General features: G+C 51.1%; 7 protein-coding genes across 7 annotated transcripts; 4 read left to right on the forward strand and 3 right to left on the reverse strand.

The window, feature by feature from the left end:
• Positions 1 to 15: 15 nt before the first annotated feature.
• Positions 16 to 2430, reverse strand: K444DRAFT_603400 (MFS general substrate transporter). The gene is made up of 2 exons (XM_024878770.1): positions 1977 to 2430; positions 16 to 1890 (listed from the first exon to the last, which is right to left on the reverse strand). The coding sequence occupies exons 1-2, from the start codon at positions 2044 to 2046 to the stop codon at positions 380 to 382; spliced, it is 1581 nt and encodes a 526-aa protein (XP_024727155.1). The 5' UTR covers positions 2047 to 2430; the 3' UTR covers positions 16 to 379.
• Positions 2431 to 5106: 2676 nt separating this feature from the next.
• K444DRAFT_621621 (secretory pathway rab GDP dissociation inhibitor) lies at positions 5107 to 7197 on the reverse strand. The gene is made up of 8 exons (XM_024881941.1): positions 7042 to 7197; positions 6968 to 6992; positions 6855 to 6914; positions 6778 to 6805; positions 6385 to 6730; positions 5790 to 6338; positions 5589 to 5743; positions 5107 to 5539 (listed from the first exon to the last, which is right to left on the reverse strand). The coding sequence occupies exons 1-8, from the start codon at positions 7085 to 7087 to the stop codon at positions 5342 to 5344; spliced, it is 1407 nt and encodes a 468-aa protein (XP_024727156.1). The 5' UTR covers positions 7088 to 7197; the 3' UTR covers positions 5107 to 5341.
• Positions 7198 to 7495: 298 nt separating this feature from the next.
• K444DRAFT_546623 (54S ribosomal protein L4, mitochondrial) lies at positions 7496 to 8330 on the reverse strand (the record flags this gene model as incomplete). Its single annotated transcript, XM_024876239.1, has 2 exons — positions 7496 to 7750; positions 7803 to 8330. The coding sequence occupies 2 exons, from the start codon at positions 8328 to 8330 to the stop codon at positions 7496 to 7498; spliced, it is 783 nt and encodes a 260-aa protein (XP_024727157.1).
• An 893-nt stretch (positions 8331 to 9223) lies between these two features.
• K444DRAFT_637647 (uncharacterized protein) lies at positions 9224 to 9804 on the forward strand (the record flags this gene model as incomplete). Its single annotated transcript, XM_024884154.1, has 2 exons — positions 9224 to 9467; positions 9629 to 9804. 2 exons carry the CDS (start codon positions 9224 to 9226, stop codon positions 9802 to 9804), a joined length of 420 nt encoding a protein of 139 aa, XP_024727158.1.
• A 2033-nt stretch (positions 9805 to 11837) lies between these two features.
• K444DRAFT_263309 (uncharacterized protein) lies at positions 11838 to 13115 on the forward strand. The gene has a single exon (XM_024871425.1). It carries the CDS (start codon positions 12052 to 12054, stop codon positions 12769 to 12771), a length of 720 nt encoding a protein of 239 aa, XP_024727159.1. The 5' UTR covers positions 11838 to 12051; the 3' UTR covers positions 12772 to 13115.
• On the forward strand, positions 12870 to 13366 carry K444DRAFT_709878 (uncharacterized protein; the record flags this gene model as incomplete). The annotated part of the gene is made up of 1 exon (XM_024888210.1): positions 12870 to 13366. The coding sequence occupies one exon, from the start codon at positions 12870 to 12872 to the stop codon at positions 13275 to 13277; it is 408 nt and encodes a 135-aa protein (XP_024727160.1). The 3' UTR covers positions 13278 to 13366.
• A 1827-nt stretch (positions 13367 to 15193) lies between these two features.
• K444DRAFT_547820 (uncharacterized protein) lies at positions 15194 to 17836 on the forward strand (the record flags this gene model as incomplete). Its single annotated transcript, XM_024876329.1, has 2 exons — positions 15194 to 15422; positions 15471 to 17836. 2 exons carry the CDS (start codon positions 15194 to 15196, stop codon positions 17834 to 17836), a joined length of 2595 nt encoding a protein of 864 aa, XP_024727161.1.
• Positions 17837 to 18040: the final 204 nt, after the last annotated feature.

Consider the following 18040-nt stretch of genomic DNA (forward strand, 5'->3'; position numbering starts at 1 on the left):
TTTGAAACATCTTGGGTTGATCGCAGTACTCCAGCCCTTGCTCGCGGGGAGAGGTCAATTCGACTACTGTACGGCCTTGCTACGCTCTAGAATTGCTGAACAGGATGAGGAGATTTCTGTAAGTAGTTGACTCATTTATTCATTGCGCACACTTTCCCCCGTCTCTAGAATGATCGGCCTTTCTGGCCTTTGATCCCCGAAAATACAAATTATAGAACGCAATCGTACTAAGTGCAAGTGACAAGATAACTTACACCCTCGCTAAAACGCCCTCAAAACGCCCTCAAAACGCCGCCTAATGCCCAAGTCTACCACCCAAATCCTTCTATTTCAGTCTCCCAGATGATAAGTCGACACTTTCTTCGAGTAGCAGCCGAACTCAGTCTTCGTCATCGGCCTCAGTCAGTAATACAGTGTGCACAAGTTCTTTGCTCCCATCCCCGAAATCCATTTCATTCCTCTGTCTCTTGATTGAAAAACATTGAACTGCTCCAATGCACGCCACGAATGTGCTTCCATACCATGCGAGACCAGTAAAATCCATCCTTGCGCCAAGTGTGTAGAGATATCCAGAGACGGGTGGCGCGACGGTCCTGCAGGCAGCTCCTGCAGAAGCAGCCAGACCGTTGATCTTCCCCAAAACGCAAGGAGAGGGGGTCGCCTCTTTGATCAAGATCAAGAGCACTGGATATGCAAGAATCGACAGCACGTTTCGGATTGCGAGACAGGAATAGATTCCAAGCGTGACGTACGATTCTGGTAGGAATACCAGATAGGGCACGATAAAGTAGGCGATCGGATGTAGAATAGATACCACGATGAAGAGTCTGTGGATCCCAAGCCTTTCTGCTGCAAGCGGGAATATAGCAGCTTGAACAAACAAGGCAATGATGCCGTTGATACTCATTATCATGCCGACTCTCTGAACACTCAGTCCCAAGCCGCCAGGGCAGTAAAAGGGGTTTATCCCAAATGCGGATTGCGCGAACACCGAGATGGAGGACATTGGATCACGGCGGTCGTCTTCAAGGAAGATAGGGAGCAGGTGATCGTAAGTCATGGAGTGGTAAGTGAAAATTCCTAAGGCAATGATCAATGCAACAACCCGCTTGGTGAAGATCTTCGGGCCTTTCGTTTTGTCCACTGTACGTCTCCAAACACTATCGTCACTGCCTTCAAACGTGCCATAAGATTCAGAACGGAGGTCCACAGCTGGCTTCTTGATGGCATCTGCGGTTTGTACTAGAGGCGTCTCCTCGGAAACATAAGTTGAGTCTGGAAGGAGCACATTGGGTTGCATATCTGGGTGTGTCTCATCCAACAGGAGCCATCCGGCCAAGATGCTCACCCCGAGCATAGTTGCGCAGATCAGATTCGGCAGCAGATAGGGGAAGCGTCCAAAGAGACCACCTGCAGAAAAGGTGGCTGGAAACGATGACACTGGATCTGCGAATGTCCCACCAATGCAGGGCCCGATAATCGTACCGATGGACCAGACGAAAGGCATCACAGAGTAGGCACGGGGCTCGTGTTCTGGCTTGGTGACCAGCTCTGCCACCATTGTCTGGATGACCCCAATATTTCCGTTCAGAAAGCCTCCGATTGCTCTCCCAGCCAACGCCACCCAGATATTCGAGGCAAATCCCACCATCACCATACTCAGCATGGTTCCCGCACAGCCTGCGAGCAGCACAGGCTTTCTTCCAATTCTGTCTGACAGGCCACCCCAGAACATTCCCGTCAATGACTCGGCCAGCGCGAACGCGGAGATGAGGAGCCCCGCGTAGAATGAGGCATCGTTCTCGTCGCCAACATGGAATTTCTTGACAAGTGGCCAGGCATAGGGAAAGATGCTGGTGAGGGCGATAGGCTCTGCGAGACGGACAATGGCTACATAATCAACATTTAGTATGGCTCACATGTTTACGGTCCACCAATCGGGTAGTGACGTGTAGCTGGGATATAGGGTAACCCACCAAGCAAGAACAACTGCGCGGTGGGGAACTTCTCCGGGTCTCGACTCGATCTCTGTCTGGTTAGGCTCATGTCTCCTTTCCTGGCCCGACTCTTACGGCTTGGCGGTCGCGGAACAAACTCTGTTGCAAAGAAGTGGTCGACAGAGAAATGCGCCCAACGTGACTCTTCTCTCTATTGATTGTGTGTAAGAGGAGAGGAACAGCAGGGTCTGAGGTAGACCCTACGCGAAAGCAAGCAGTAGGGGAGAGAAGAGTTGACGGTAGGGACTGTATAGGAGGAGAACAGACAGAGAAGGAGGGTGGAGGGAAAAGAGGAGGGAGTTATAGGAAAAATGGCAGTGGGGTCAGTGAATCGGCCGGTGTTGATGTGCAGAGAACTTGGCTCCGTCGAGTTTGTGAATATTCGGGCCCAAGAAAAAAAATTGTGGACTGGCATGGACTGCCCTGCCCTGCCCTGCCCTGGGCTGGGCTGCCTGTAGCTTGAGCTGGCTGTTTGTCTGTACTCTGTACTTCTCCTGCGTAGGCTCAAGTCGAGATCTGCAGCAAGGGCGGTCCAGAGATAGCAATTGAGCGCGCCCATTGGGTGGATGGATGGGTGGATGCAAGCAGCGAAGCACGACCTTTATCCGCGAACAAGCGCGACCTGCAACCTGCGACCTGGATGGTGGTGGGGTGAGAAGCACCGAGGAGCAATCGCCGGCGAGCAGAAATTGCCTTTGCTCAACAGGATAGAACATAGGAAGCAGAAACAAGCCAAATATCTTTCTGCGTTGCTGGAGCTGGGCTACAGTGGGCGGTTTTGAGTCAAGTATTACTACTACTATTACCTTTTACCTATTACCTATTACAGCATCTGATATTTGTGGCCTGGGATGGCATAGCATGGCATGTCGAGATGCCGTCGAGGCCAAACCCTCCCCCCTGGAGGCGCGACAAAACAGCCGACGCCGAACTCGCTCATCGCACGGGCCCATCAGAGGCTCCAGCTCGCCTGGCGGTGAGGAGCAGAGAGCCAAAGAGAGAGAGATCCCACGCGTCACTCGTTGTATGATTGTATCACTCAACCTCCGACGCACTTCCAGCATTGCTGCAGCACGGCACCTGTCTGCCAGCGACCGTGTCCTGATATGATATGCTACGATATGCTACGATATGCTATAATATGGTATGATATGATTGATATGATATGATACGCGTGATGCATGGGCATAGATAGGCGTTTCTGTGCAACCAAAGGATCGACCTCGTTTTATCTTCCCCGGCCCGGATGCGCCGTTGCGGCCTGCCGACAGGAATCCTAGAATCCTAGAATGATGCCACGTTTTTTGATAAGAGCGAGAGCGAGAGAACGAGCACGAGAAGGGGGCACGACATTACGGTGCCGGGTGCCGTGCAAAACCTGCGGATTGGGTCTTGCTGCCCGCTCTGATGCAACGCCGATTATCACTCACAGCTCAGGTTGCTGATAGACTGGACAGAAGGGGAAGTGATAACTCCCGTTACATAACTGCTGTCGTGCTCTTTCGAAGAGCGAAGGGAACAAGCATCGCAGAAGCTGTTCCAAATCGCATGTGATAACTGTGACACTTGCCTTGATGTCTTTGGCTTGTGAAGGCCATGCGGGCCCATCTGTGCTTCTTGCTTGAGAAGCTATGGAAGAGGTGTAGCTATTGGAAGCCATCCTCGGAGCTGGCACTTCGAGTAGACGTCTGTAATTGCGGAATGGTAGGAAGAGCTATGCATAGCTCTCAACATGTGAGATGCCACAGCAAGGGTCTTCGATAAGCATAGCGCCATAACAAGGGGTGTACTACCCCTTCTGCGGGTTGTTACTGTATCATTTCATTCGTTCAGCCCAGAAAATGGGGCTTTTCGCTTAAAAAGGAGGAGGGCGGGACAACCCAGACTCCAAGGTAGTTGGCCAAATAAACTACTGTCCTGACTTAAAGTCGATATACAAAGTTTGCAGACTTCCTTCGCCGCTTCTCCTCGTACTCAAATCTATGAGTTCTGAGATTTCACTCTCCACTTCGAGAACATTCCCAATGTACCAGAAAGTCTCTGAACTTTGAAGCGATGTGCAACAAAACACATTTCCTCGCATTTACTCTCTTCCCATATCATCAGAGAAATGTCACTTGTCGTCTCAACTTTACCGCACAGTAGTAAAATACCTTTCCCTCGTATTTACTCTTCCTATATTTTCGGATGAAAGATCACTTGTCGTCTGAACTTCTATATTCACTTTGCCCCTGTATCCTCGGATGAAAATTAATTTGCATCGAAACTTCTATAAATACTCGATAGAATATATTTCCCTGGCATCGCTTTCCTCCCATATCCTCAGATGAAAGATAGTTGGGGCCTAAATTTCCACAGAAACTTTTGCGATGTACAACAAAAAACTTCACTCCCACGATTCATGCTCGACTTTAAGGACAATCTCTCAATGTACCGGAATATGTAGAATATTGAAGCGGTGTGCAACGAGAAAACCCCCCCCCCCCCCAATTACATGGATTCCCTCCCAGTCTTGAAAACGATCTCAATCTAATAAGATCATTTGAATTCCGAGGCATCCAATACACAGAGCATAAAATCTCCCCCGTGATCTCGAGCATACAATCAATACTTGTGCAACCTCCACGCTCTACCCTCTCAAGCTTCCAACTCCAAGGTTTGCTCGATTGATTCGAGGCCCTCAAAAACCCGTCAACCCCGACATTCCGCAAAGAATTGGAAAGGAAAACATGGAAAGGAAAACAAGATCCTCTTCTTTTCGTCTCTATCCTCCCATCGTGTTTAGTCCGTTTCATCGATTCATCGTGCTAAGCCAAAGACCTCCAGCGATAAGTCTCCATATTGGGGCGACCGTTGAGAAGTCAATGGGTCTGTCTCACCCTCGGTTCTGACCTTGGTCTCTGTTGCTTCTTCATGATTGACAGATCTGGATGCTTACGCTCACACTCGGTAGGGACCTTTAGTAAGTATACTACTAAAGCTCAAATGGGTGAACACCACTACGGGTTCCGATTTCGTGCCAAAGCTTCAGACGAGGCGGGAATTCCTCTCCGGAGAATACAACAAAAACCCTTGCACTTAAAGACTGATCGCGAGAGAGATAGCAGCCCATCTCCGCTCTCTATAGGACGTTTCCAAAGTGCCAATCCCGAGGCTTCTGCAGGATTGAGAGCGGTGCGCGCACCGGCAAGAACCTAGGTGCTGTATATACAAAATAAGAAACCAGTCAAAAAAGCATCAGGTAAAACGAAGTCACGGCTCAAAATTCGATGCTCATTCTCACTAATGCTAAACAAACTACTTGCTCACCGCATCCGCTTCTATATACGTATACCTCCCCCATCTCAGTTGTCATCACCCACCAAGTTCGTTCCCTCCCTCAAGCCCTCAACAACGAGCTCATGGCCCTCGGCCCGACGGTAGATATCCTTGACGTCATCTGTTGTGGTCTCGAAGTGGCTGGTTGCGTCATAGCTTTTGGAGATGAAGATATTGTCGTTCATACCGCTCTCAAGAGGCTCGTACAATGGAATTGGGGGACCCTGAGAATGTCAGCTGATCTGCAAGGCTGACGCAAGTTGATGAGCTTACCATGAACTTCTCTTCGATCTTGCCGAGGCGTTCAAAACCTGGTGCCAACTCCAGATGGTGATTTGCGGTCGTCTCGGCAATTGTGGACACAATGGCAATGTAATAACCCTTGGGACAAACGCTGTGGGCGCTTGAAACGACAGCGATGTAGATATCTAAGCCCATTAGTTCCGCTAACAGATGTCCGAAGGAGATAATTACCGTGATTACGTCCAACCTGAGATTGGGGAATGATCAATTGGCAGGAGTCGCTGTTGTCTGTTCCAGCAAGAGGATGGTTCAGAATGCAGATGGCTTTCAAAACGTGTCCAGTAACTTGAACCTTGCCCGGGAAGTAAGACGGATCAGCTAGAATCTTCTTGCACTTTGTTGTGAACTTCATGGGCTCCTCTCCACCGCGATCTTGCATCGTCGCCTTAATTCCAACTGCCTTCGAACCTTCGTAGATGATTTCATCGATGTTGGTGTTGAGCATGTAAGTTCCACCGTAGATAGCAGACAGACGAGCAAATCCTTGCGGGAGTTCTCCAAGACCGTAAAGAGGGTAGATGTATGGGGACTTTCCATATCTCGATACGGAGTTGCCATAGAGTCGAATGCGTTCAATGGCCTCTGGAGCGCGTCCTTTCTCAGTAAGGTAATCATCGGTTTGGTAGAGAGCCATAGCATGACCAATAAAGTCCCGAGTCCCAGTCTCAAGCCCGAATTTGTCATAAACGTCCTTCATTGTGCATGTGTTGATGTTGAGTCCTATTTGGGTTAGCCAGGAACCGCGCGCAAACTTGAAGGTATGTACCCTTATGGCTGGCAGAATCAGCTTCGTTGAATGTGCCAATCCACTCGATGAAGCTCTTCATTCTCCTCTTCTCAAATATGCCCATCAAGGACGAACGCAGAGCCTCTCCAGCATCTGAAGGCACCTTGGCCACAGCTGCCTTGGCCCCCGAGTATTGTTGGACATAGCTTCCTGCCACCTGCCTGAACTCTAGGTATCTTGTAACATCGGTGGAAACGAGGATGTTCGTCAGTTCGCCGGAGGACATCAAGAGCTTGGGGACGAGGTCGATGTTCCAGTCGTTGACGCGGCCGTACTTCTTCCATGGTTCCTCCCCCTTGTTATAGTTGCCGTACTTTTTGAAGAGCTAGCAGCGGTCAGAAAAGGTACGCATATGTTTCGGGTAGTACGGACAGCTTCGATATTGACTGAAGCTGCTTCACTGTGTCTTGTTAGCAGGGCTCGGGGGATTGGCAGGTGTGAAACCGTACCCTCCGTAGTGATCATTGCGGTCAATGTGCAAGACTTTCTTGCCCTTCACACTCAGCACACTATACAGCTTGTCAGAACCTTGGACTCGAACTTTCTCTTGATTCCTGCATACCCCGAGAGCACGCATTCAGTGAGACCTGCTTGTTGTTAGCTATGCTGATGCCCCTCATGCGGGGTCATTCCTACCGGTTCCAAGGACGACGACATCGTATTCGGGGGCTATCTCATCCATAGCGACGTCAACTGGAGATAGTAAGTCAGGGAGACGTAGGAAAGAGCAACTCAAATTTGGCAATTATCGGTGAATGCAAGCTAAAGTTGCGTCTCGTTGCTTGAGATGCTATCAGGGATGATTGGTCTCGGTTAGAGAGGTTGACCGCTTCAACTGTCTCGGAATGTTTATGCCACCGAAATTTGTATTAAAATCACAGACTTCAACGACATATCATACGCATGGAGTGTTTTGGTATTTCCACGCAACATTGTGATACAAGTCCCTTTACAGCTGTATATTCCAGCATCGTAGCTGTCATAAATGTATGATTTCTCACACACACAAACCACCCAAATGACCTCCTTATCACTCCAATCGTACAAGTCTATGTTCCCAATGTCCACCGATCATGCATGTCTGATGCCTCTACAGAGTTGGTGAATACTTCTGCTCTGGCTTCACCTCAGGGTCCAGCGGTATATCTTGCTCCGGCTTGACACCCGATTCCAGGGAAACTTCCTCCTCTGGCACATATTTCTCAACGAAATCGGTAGGGTTGTATGGAGGACCCTCTCCAGATAGATCGACCTCTGGGTCATTCTTTGCAATAGCTTCCGCATCTTGCCAGGAATAATACCTCTCCGTCAGGACCTGCTTGATAGCTCGTTGTGTCCGTCGCACCTAAACCACGTAATCAGTACCCGGCTTGCTCTGATCCAGTGATAGAGCTCACAGTGATATCTCTTCTCTCGCTTTCAGAATCTCCATAGCCAGCCTCTAGCCTCTTCCTCTCAAATGCCTCCGTAGCAATTCTATTCCGCTCCTTGCAACAAATCCACCACAGCGCATGCAAATCTTCCCAACTCTTCCCCCGCAGCTCTTCTACACACCAAGGCCTCCCATGTTCAAAGTCCTCCTCTGGAGTATTCATCGGCTTCTCCTTGCTGTGAAAAAAATCCCATAATCCATGATCCTCATCCACTTCTACTCTGGAGCGTTTCGAGGGGTCGAGGACTGGTTTGGGTAGAGGCGTTTTGGATACAGAGAGAGGTTGTCGGAGACCGGTCCGTCGTGCGGTTGATACTCCTCGTTCGCGATTGTTGTCTCGTGGGTAGAGGTTGAAGGTCGTGCTGGAGAAGGAGCTTTTTTGCTGAATAGGGGCTAGCAGGGAGGGTAGGAGGAACGCTGGGGGAATATGCTGGGCTCTGGTAGGCTTTAGAAGCCTCCTTGCAACAGGCCGCATAGCAATTGATGTCGACATTGTGAATTGAAGCACTCAACTCTGATGCGCGGAGTTTGATATTCGAGCCTCGTCAATATGGAAATATTTCCGGCTGCATGGGATTGGACAGTTCGGGCCACCGTAGTTCTCCGGAGCTTCAGTCTATCAAACCCGCTATTCCACCTGACTTCCAACACATGCTGTGGAAGCTCACATGATGACAACGCATCAAAGTCCACCATGGTCCAGTGCCATGAACTCACCAAATTCTGTTGCACATCTGCATCCGATGCCTTCCACATGCTTCGCGCAGGCCAACTACCTTGGGGGAGATCGCCAACTTATTACCAATGAACGTTCGAGCCGCCCCTCCTCGCGACGTTTTGGGCGTGTCGCACAGGAGGAGGACTCTCCTCGAGATCTGAAAGGAAGCATATCTTACGGTTCAGGATAAGCTGAACGGATGGTTGCTCAATGCTTCCGTGTCGTTCCCATCGGAGAAGTCAAAGTGCAACTATTGGACCGCATCAAATTTTCGTTGCCGCCCTGCCCCAACAGGAATGTCACTCTCATCAACGTCGCCGATGTCACACCACAGACCTGAAATCCATGTTCATAAAATGAAGATTTCGCTTGTTCGCTCTACAGTATGAATCAAATCCGATGTGAAAATCTCTTCTTCTGTGCAACGTCCTTTATGCCGAGTCGGCCATAAAAAGAGGATTTTCCACCAATGGCCAATTGGCAAAAGACGGCAATTCGCTGGCTGTTCTTCTTTCTGCTTTGGGCTATCCGGATTGCCACCAGTGGCCAAGCTGCAGGAAAACCAGCCGTGATCTGTTTGCTGGTCAAACTCGATACAGCTCAGGCCGCCTTTACCGTCATCGGATTTATCGAAGACATCACGGCCTTATTGTCGGATTGATTACAGAATGAACGCGACTCCGACAGCGGCCGCTCCAACGATACCGTGGCTTCGAACATTGACCGAATTGAGAGCACCAGCATTGGCGATTGGAGAAGGCGCTGCGAAGCCGAAGGAACTTGATGGCCTTGTCGGGCAAGAAGAGCTGGACGAGCTGGACGACTCGGTAGAAGTTACGGTTCTAGAAGCGGCGAGGCTAGTGGAGATCGAGCTGCCATGGCTAGAAACGCTGACTGCTGAGGTGGTTCATTGTAAGAATGCTTGCGTTGGCTGAAAGCCTGTGAACATGGCCGCCGATGGCACAAGGTGTGTAGGAGAAACATAAGTGGTCGAGGGTGCCGTTCCGTCATTGGAACTTGGAGAGTGAGCAGCTTGACTGTAAGGGGCAGCCTGGCACTGTCATCTTGGGTAGTGCTCACAACCCCCACTGTCCAAGAAACAAAAGATCTCTCCAGTGTCAGGAGCATACCACAGAGTCAACTGGCTGCGCAATGTGCAACGGTCTCAGAAGATACGCAGCCAAAGAGATATGTTCTGACAGTAGCAAGAACCGCGAAAGAGACTAAAGCCAGAATGAACGCATTCTGAATCCAGCAGGAAAAAAAGAAAGACGATTTCGCTGAGGTGAAGATTGGAGACGAACAGAAACTTTAGATCAATTTGAAATTTGAAAATTTTTAAGTTCGGATGCTCCCATACTAGCTAATTTACAATATATCATTGAGAGAAGTCCTTGGGGCATTGCACTGCTGCTTCTAAGGCGCGAGAAATTGAATAGTCGAACCAAAGGGGGACTGTTGAAAATGGAGATTTAGGAAATAATCTTGGAAAGAAGTATGCGAGTCTCTCAGTCCGGCCCTAGAAATGCTGATTGCGCCGGGACCATCCACAAGTTGGCTGTCTTTCACATTACCCCACGCAGAATATCCTGTAAGGCTTCGCCGATTGACTTCAAGATCGTCTAGCCTATCTGCCATCCTGACCAAGCAAGGACCTCATGCTTGCCATATTCATCGCGAGTCGTCTGGACATGCAAAGCCACGGCTCAATGTTGGATTTACCGTACCTTAAGGGCTGGCTGACTGATATCACGGCACAAAGTTTCAGATGATGGCCAACGACCTTGCCCTCAATCCCGCCATACAGTAATGCCCCTCGAAGCCCACTTTTTGCGGCGGCGATGATGCATGACTCGCGCCGGGAGTGGACAAACTGGTGCTGCTGTAAACTTTTGGCTGTCGTCGCAAGATCCCAAGAAAGCGGAAACCGCGCGCCTCCCAAAAAAACAAAACCATACGCTTTTGGATACCGCAGCTCCGAGAGCAAGTCAACATCCCTGCGGACCATGTTTTGGTTGACAGGCCGGCCCTTGCGGTGTCAACACGCGAAGACCCTGCATATTCCCCTGCACAAGTTGAGCATGTCACGGGGTGACGAGGCTTTTGATCTGAGGGTCGCAGACTCCAGTGAACGGAGGAGACGGTTGATCGAGGTGTTTGAAGCCCCCTGCCAGGTTCTTGCGGAGCGGCCAGCCTTGATTCGATGGGTCTCACGATTGACGAATGAGATACACCAATAGCCATCCTCGTGGGCTTCCCTTGGGAGCTCTGTCCAGCCCAGAAACATCGATCGAGGATCCAGATTGAGAAGCGCCCCGGGTCTTGGCATGTTTTTGACAGCAACAATGGAATTGTGGAGCGCTTCCTGATCAGTCAATTTGGTAGCCTTTGATTCTCTACTACTCTGAGTGATCTGCGCTATATTTCCTGACGTGTGAAGGTTGAGACGAGCCACGGCGACCTTCTCGGAGCAGTCAGTGTTTGTGGCAAGCCGAGTTGAGATGGCCTTCGCATGCACGGGCGTCACGTCCGGAGAGCAGAGAAGCCTCAGTTGCTTATTATTGAAATGAGAGCCAAGAATTATATGCCCAAGTAGGACAAGAGCTCTCTGATCGGCCCATTAGGGGTTGGAACCTGGCATGTTGCGCGGCCCTCCGGAAATGGGCTGGCAATAAGACGAAGGGCAGGAATAATGATCATGATTTATGATTAACAATCGCGGACGGCGCTCGGTAAAAGATCGGGGGGTCAGGAAATTAGCGCCAGCCATATGCACGCCATGACCAGAGTCTCAACGGTGCAGTTGAAGCGGCGATGGCGATGGCGATGGCGATGGCCACGGCGACGGAGATGGCGATGGACAAGAACGTGAAGAAGGCGAAGAGAAGCTTTTTGAGGCAGGGTCGTCGGGCGGAGGAAGGTTCAGAGTGGGTTATCGGCATGACTAGCATAAACTTTGTCTCTGCTGTCAAGCTACGGAGGCTGAACATTAAATAATGGAGCAATCTGGCAAATACGGTTTTGATAGTATTGCTACTGTAGGAGCTCAGGCCATGCATGGCCCGTACGGAGGTATCGACGCGCTGGTTGGATTCTTGGAAGAGCTTGGCTCGGTCAGACCCAGGGACCCAGCGCTGAAGTCAGCCTGTAAAATACCAAATGTACCAATACTTACTGTATAGTCGGTACAGTCTGTACTGGACTGTACTGTGCCTAGGCACGCCTTCTGGGCTGATCGTCCAGGCCGGTTCCGGTGCCCTAATCGCGCTGGGGGTGGCGTGAATGGCGCTGCTTCGACCCTTGGCCGCCTCGATAAGACGACGCCAGCGGCCAGCCACCGACCGTGCAAGCCGCTCGATCTCGAGTAAGTGCTTCCTTTCCCTCTGCTGCTTCCTGAGTCATTCATCTTGCCACGAGGGGGAGAGGGGGAGAGGGGGAGAGAGAGAGACGGAGACGGAGAGGGAGAGAGAGAGCGAGCGCGTGCGAGAGAGAGAAAATGAAGGCCGTCATCGGGGCATGTTCAGCTGCAACGCGCAGGGGGCTCTCTTCGACCAGCGCTGCCGATTTTCGAGAAATCGAGATGACTCGCGCGCTTTCTCCAGCTAGACCGCAAAGATCCAGACCCCGCTACAGTAGCACCAGAGCGCCAGAGCATCAGGAGCATCAGGAGCATCAGGGCATCAGGGCATCAGGGCATCAGGGCATCAGGGCATCAGGGCATCAGGGCATCAGGGCATCAGGGCATCAGGGCATCAGGGCATCAGGGCATCAGGGCATCAGGGCATCAGGGCATCAGGGCATCAGGGCATCAGGGCATCAGGGCATCAGGGCATCAGGGCATCAGGGCATCAGGGCACCAGAGCATCAGAGCATCAGGAGCACGGCTCCTCGGCATACCTGCCGATTGATGAATCGTCATCAGCTGCTGAGGGCGGCACTCGAAATTGCACGCAGCGAACAAAGCTTCAAAAGGTCCAAAAGGTCCAAAAGGCTCCCAGAGGGCTCTTCGACGTCGCGGATGCTTGCCACTGCCACTGCCAGGCCCCGTGGATGCCGAATCTCTTGCACATCTATTCGTAATGGAACAGTCGATCATGCCCCCCCGGAGCGACAATCCACGACAGCCTCGTGCGGACTGGGGTGTGAGATCGCGGCGTCGAGGGGGGGATTAAAACATTGCCGTCGCGTTTCGGTTGCGATGTGGTTCAAGCCATAAAGCAGTAAACGAGAAACAAGTGGACGGCGAGGACGGGCAGCGGTCGCGACTCGCGACCCGCGACTCGCCAGCCAAATCAGCGCAATGATCGATGTTCAATGGCGGTGCAAGTATCCTCTTCGGGACTACTGCTGTCATCACCACCCTCCGCGCATACATCGTACGGCCACTCTCGGTTTCACTCTTCTGATATCGGACTTGGCGGCATGGACGTCGTGCCAGGCGGCGTGAATCAATGGTGGTTTCCCTGGCCTCGCAAAGCCCACGTAGCAGGCGGTTTTGCGCGTGTGGTGTTGGGTTGGAGCAACGGCCGACTGGGATTCGGGGATTCGGAGATTCTGGGCCTCTGGGATTCTGGAATGTTTCAATGCTGCTGTTCTCGCTGGGTTGTTGGCAGTGTGCTCGAAGACTCGCAGAACCGTCGTGGCCCCCAAACGCTGGCGTCACCGAACGACTTGCAAGAGCTAGTACGGGCAGGACTTGGTGCTGCAAGCAAGCAGACTTAGCAGAGAGGCAAAGGGAGAGCTAGCCAAAAAATGTTAGCAATAATTGACGAGGAAGAAGCCGTCAAGCAGCGCGCCTTGGGTACGGTCAACAACAGTCTGGTCCACATGGGCGAGTCAACGACTCAACGAGGCGTGTCCTCCAGCAGAAGAGTAATTAATAATGATGATGAATCTTGATTCCCGTTAAGTGACAAGCGAATCGTATATCGCCTTCGCAGGAAGCTCGGTAAATAGTTGCAGCAGGAGCCAGAGCGGGGGCAGTCTGGGACCTTGATTCAAAGCTCCCCAGAGATTCAGAGAATAATCGTTGCTGGCCAAACCATCCCATCCCATCCCATCCCATCCTATCCCATACCATCCCAGCAAGCAGCAAGCAAACGGTGCGCAACTGCGTTGCGTGTGTTGCGTGTTTTTGCGTGCGGTGCGCCTGCCCTCCCTCGGCCTTCGCATTCTCCCTCCCCATTACTATCCCCCCCCTAGTCCAAAACGCGATCACGATATTGATAACACCACGCCTGCACGGGCCCTATCAAGGGTCGATAGCGAATAGAGACTCTCTAAAGCACCTGAGGTTTCCTATGTTGGGGATATAAACGAGGTTTTGGGGTGGCGTTACTAATCTCGTGATGGCGCTTTGGACTGGGGGGGGGATAGTAGAAGTAGTACCTTCCCTGCCCATCTGCACCCCTGCCCTCGCCTCCCACGCCTACGCCAAAACTTAAAGCGGCGCCTGCAATATTCGTCCAACCTTTTCTCCTCTGTCCTTCAACTTTTTCTTGCTGGAAGACTTCTTCTTCCTTCAACGAACCTTTCGCATGCCCGCCACGGCCGTCTCGCCGAGTTAGCAGCCAATTGTCCCTCCGCACACGATTGCAAAGAATCGGGCATCAAGTCCTAGTCACGGCCGTTGCGTTCGAGGTGTTTGTTCGAACGACCGAGTGGATCAACGCCTTCTCGCAGAGAAAGTCCCCACCTACCGCGTTTATTCCAGCCGCCCACCTTTGCACCACTGGGACGGATAAAGCCCTCGTGGGATCCACTTTCTTCTACCTCCATCAACAACTCTGTTCAGCCTCAACTCCACCGCGAACCCTCTCTTCCACCACAAAGAAACAGCAGGCGCGACCGTCGTCGACTGGTATCGGACATCGGCTCGATAGTACCGAGGGGTCGATCCGGTCTGCGGCCGAGCCTCGATACTACCACACCAGCCCAGATACTCCCTTGAGGACTGCTGGTGTTTGTGATTTGAACCTTTGCAATTATTGACAAACAAAACAAAAAAAAACAAAACAAAAACACAAAGAAGAGTTTGAGTGGGCTGCGGCAGGGGAACTGAGTGGAGTTGAAGTTTGGGCCGCACCTGTTTTTGGTCAGATCCGTGACGCAAGCCCAGATCGGATGCTTTCCTCAGACACAACTTCCACCACCTTTCGACCTTCCCTATTATGGACCCTTCTCAATACCATCAAAACGGTTTGAGCAACAACAATTCTCCGTACTCATTGCCAGGCGTCTCGCCTCATCAACTTCAGCAAGGCTCGAGCCACCCACAACATACGTTACCCCCCCTCCAGGGCTCTCAGCATGCCATGATGTATAATGGAAGCGCCCCTCACACACCAAGGACACCTGCTACACCAAATACTCCCGGATCTGCCAATAACATGGGCAATTTTCCGCAGCAGCTCGGAGGACAACGCAACTATCCGATGATGGCTGGCAACAGCTACCCGCAACAAAACCAAGGCTACCCAACCTCACGCCCAATGACGTCTCAAGCACCAACAGCCATGTCCTACCCTCAACCCATTGCTCCAGCTCCAGCTTCCCGGATGATTCAACCTTTGAGACCAATGCCACCAAATGGATTGCAGCATATGCAGGGAGGGATGCAGCAATATGGCCAAAATAACATGCTTTCGCAAATGCCAGATATGGAACCACCAACCCATGTTGTGGGCTCTCAGGGCCGCAGAGGTATCTTGCCGAGTGCTCCAGGACGTCCGGCAGTGTCGCAGACAGGAACTGGGACTGGCAAGAATGCTTTGATACCTGCCAAAGATGCCGATGGAAAATTTCCTTGTCCTCACTGCACCAAGACTTATTTACATGCAAAGCATTTGAAGCGCCACCTTCTTCGACGTAAGCTTGAATGTTTTCCCTCTGTTGAGCAGATCTAACCTCGAACAGACACTGGAGATCGACCGTACATGTGTGTACTTTGCCGTGACACTTTCTCCAGGAGCGACATCTTGAAGCGCCATTTCCAAAAATGCTCCATTCGTCGTGGCAACCCAACTGGTGCTAGCCATCTGTCTCACGCTCAAGCTCATTTGAAGAAATCGCACCCTGGTCCTCACAAAAGCTCCAACTCCATGTCAAATGAGAACGATCTCATGGGTGTGAACGGAATGTCAAATGTTTTTGGAGTTGTTCCCAATGGAGAGCTTCCAGATGCTGCTTCTGGCTTGACCGACCAACAAGCTCAGGACGCACTCTCTCGATCTAACAGCTTGAAACGCCTCAGCGCAGGAGATGGAAGAGATGGGAGAGGCATGGCTGGGCTTGGCTCAGGAACCTCGAACCGTGCTAGTTTTGATCAGAGCTATGGTGGAGCATTAGGAGGGAGTCCCATGCCCGGCACTGGTATGAATCCTTCACTCGCGTTCAATCTACCCCACGGACAGAATGGTCACTCATATGGTCAGGGTCAGGGCTATGAATACGTCTCTCACGGCAACAGCTCGAGTGTCCAGTCACACTCCGCCTCTGGACAGGACTCTTGGTCTCAAATGTTTCAACCCAGCGGTCCAGATGGCTTCATGAGCGCATATAATCCAAGCATCACCAATTCTCACGTATCCATCAAAACCGAGCCCTCCATCACCAACTCCGCCCACGTCATCTTCTCTGGCATTTATCCTGGCATCGCTACCTCGTCAAGCATTCCTTCCTGGAACCTTCAGAATGACCCACTGGAAGAAATCTCCAGCAGACTTATTTACTTCTGCTTTCCAAGCGAGCAAATTATTGGTCGCAGCAACGACATTCGAACCTATTTGTCGGCAGACAACATCAAGCACTTTTTAGAACACTTCACCAGTTTTCAAGGTCACTTCCCCATTCTCCATATACCTACCTTTAGGATTGCCGAAGCTTTCGACGGTCTGCTTCTCGCTATGATTTGCATTGGTGCAGTGTATTCTTCGCGCATGGCATCAACACAAGTACGCGAGATGATGGAACTCGCCAAGTCTGTCATAGAGCGCAATTCGCCAATTTATTCCATAGTATCACGAGAGCAAACCAGGGACAGTGGCTTTGGTGACGAAACCATTGGTTCAAGTACGATTGGCTCAAGCAAGTCAGACCTAGAGCAGATAACCGCTATATTCATGATGCAAGTATTGTTTACGTGGCATGGTACTCCCCTTCAACGTGAGAAGGCGCGCCGCGAATTTCCTTTGGTTGCTGAGATTGCGAGAAGGGCTGGCCTGACGAAACCGATGACAAGTTCGCCATTCAGCGTCTTGCACCAGCCGAATGCTACGGTCGAGAACTTCAACGCCGCAAGCTTTGATTGGAATGCTTGGGTTGAGCAAGAGAAGCGTTCGAGACTTATGCTTTCTATATTTCTTGAGGACATTGCATTATCATTGTACTTCAACATGACGCCACAATTTGAAAAGGACGAAATTCGACTTCCACTACCTGCGGATGATGCTGCTTGGGATGCCGCAACCTCTGCTGAATGTGCTGAGGCGCTTGGTCTCCATGGTCCGGTCGTAGCTCGCTCGAGGAACCCTGAAGGCAGTCGCCGCCCGAAGCAACCCGAAATGCACTCTGCTTTGAATGCCTTGATGCACAATGTTTGGGACCTTCAACCGGGAACAACCAATCTTTATTCGAAGTTTATCTTGGTACATGCGTTGCATATTGAGCTGTGGACAGCTCTACGCCAGATGAGTCTCCAGGAATCTGATCAGCTTAATCCCCAGAACCTGTCATTCCCTTCTAGTGGTACAAGCACCCCGATCAACCAACACGACTGGGTACAACGCGTAGACCCTACCAGCAGCGGTCTCCATAGTGCAAGCACCAGTGGGAGAGCGACACCTGTCATTGAAGCATCCAGCCAATCATCGCTTTTGAGAAGTATCAACAGTGCATTTGATAAGTGGAAGAAAGCTTGGGATGAGGATATGGCAGCTCAGTATCCGCCATCATCCATGCGCTATCATCGTTTCGGCTTCTGTCGGGATGCTGTGCATTTCTATTGGCTTGCAAAATACCTTATGAAGAACAATCACTCGATGGACTGGAAAATCGCTCCAGACCAGCGGTTTGCACAGGTCATTAATCTCTTGAAGTCGGTCAAATCCTGGGTTGTTTCAGATAGCGCGAAGCGGGGCGAGGAGCTCGGCAGTGTCAGTGACATTGGCAGTGACTACGGTGCGACGGACTTGACTTTAGACATGGCGCAGCTTTTCAGACCGATCAACAAGCAAATCGATTCTCCGGTTCCGGGCGTTCATACAAGCATCGGGGCGGCTTAGACTTGATTTGGGTGGCACTTTTTTTTTTTTAGAGGACTTTTGCCTTCGAGGCAGCATTGCATCGGCGTTCTTACTTTCAACTATTTTCGACCTACCTGTCTCGACCCTTGTCGATGACCGGTACTTGAACGAAATTAAAAGTTTTACCCTTTCCCCTGATGGTACATATTGCATTTGATGGCGAAGGACGGTCAAATTGCTGGG

The sequence above is a fragment of the Hyaloscypha bicolor genome, assembly GCF_002865645.1.
Source record: "Hyaloscypha bicolor E unplaced genomic scaffold K444scaffold_183, whole genome shotgun sequence".
Lineage (NCBI taxonomy): Eukaryota > Fungi > Ascomycota > Leotiomycetes > Helotiales > Hyaloscyphaceae > Hyaloscypha > Hyaloscypha bicolor.

Coding starts and splice junctions, on each gene's coding strand:
- K444DRAFT_603400 (XM_024878770.1), bottom strand. CDS start 2,046: ATGAGCCTAACCAGACAGAGATCGAGTCGAGACCCGGAGAAGTTCCCC. Junction 1,891..1,976: donor CGCGCAGTTGTTCTTGCTTG/GTGGGTTACCCT, acceptor TTGATTATGTAG/CCATTGTCCGTCTCGCAGAG.
- K444DRAFT_621621 (XM_024881941.1), bottom strand. CDS start 7,087: ATGGATGAGATAGCCCCCGAATACGATGTCGTCGTCCTTGGAACCG. Junction 6,993..7,041: donor TGTCGTCGTCCTTGGAACCG/GTAGGAATGACC, acceptor AACAACAAGCAG/GTCTCACTGAATGCGTGCTC. Junction 5,744..5,789: donor TCAGGTTGGACGTAATCACG/GTAATTATCTCC, acceptor TAATGGGCTTAG/ATATCTACATCGCTGTCGTT.
- K444DRAFT_263309 (XM_024871425.1), top strand. CDS start 12,052: ATGAAGGCCGTCATCGGGGCATGTTCAGCTGCAACGCGCAGGGGGCTC.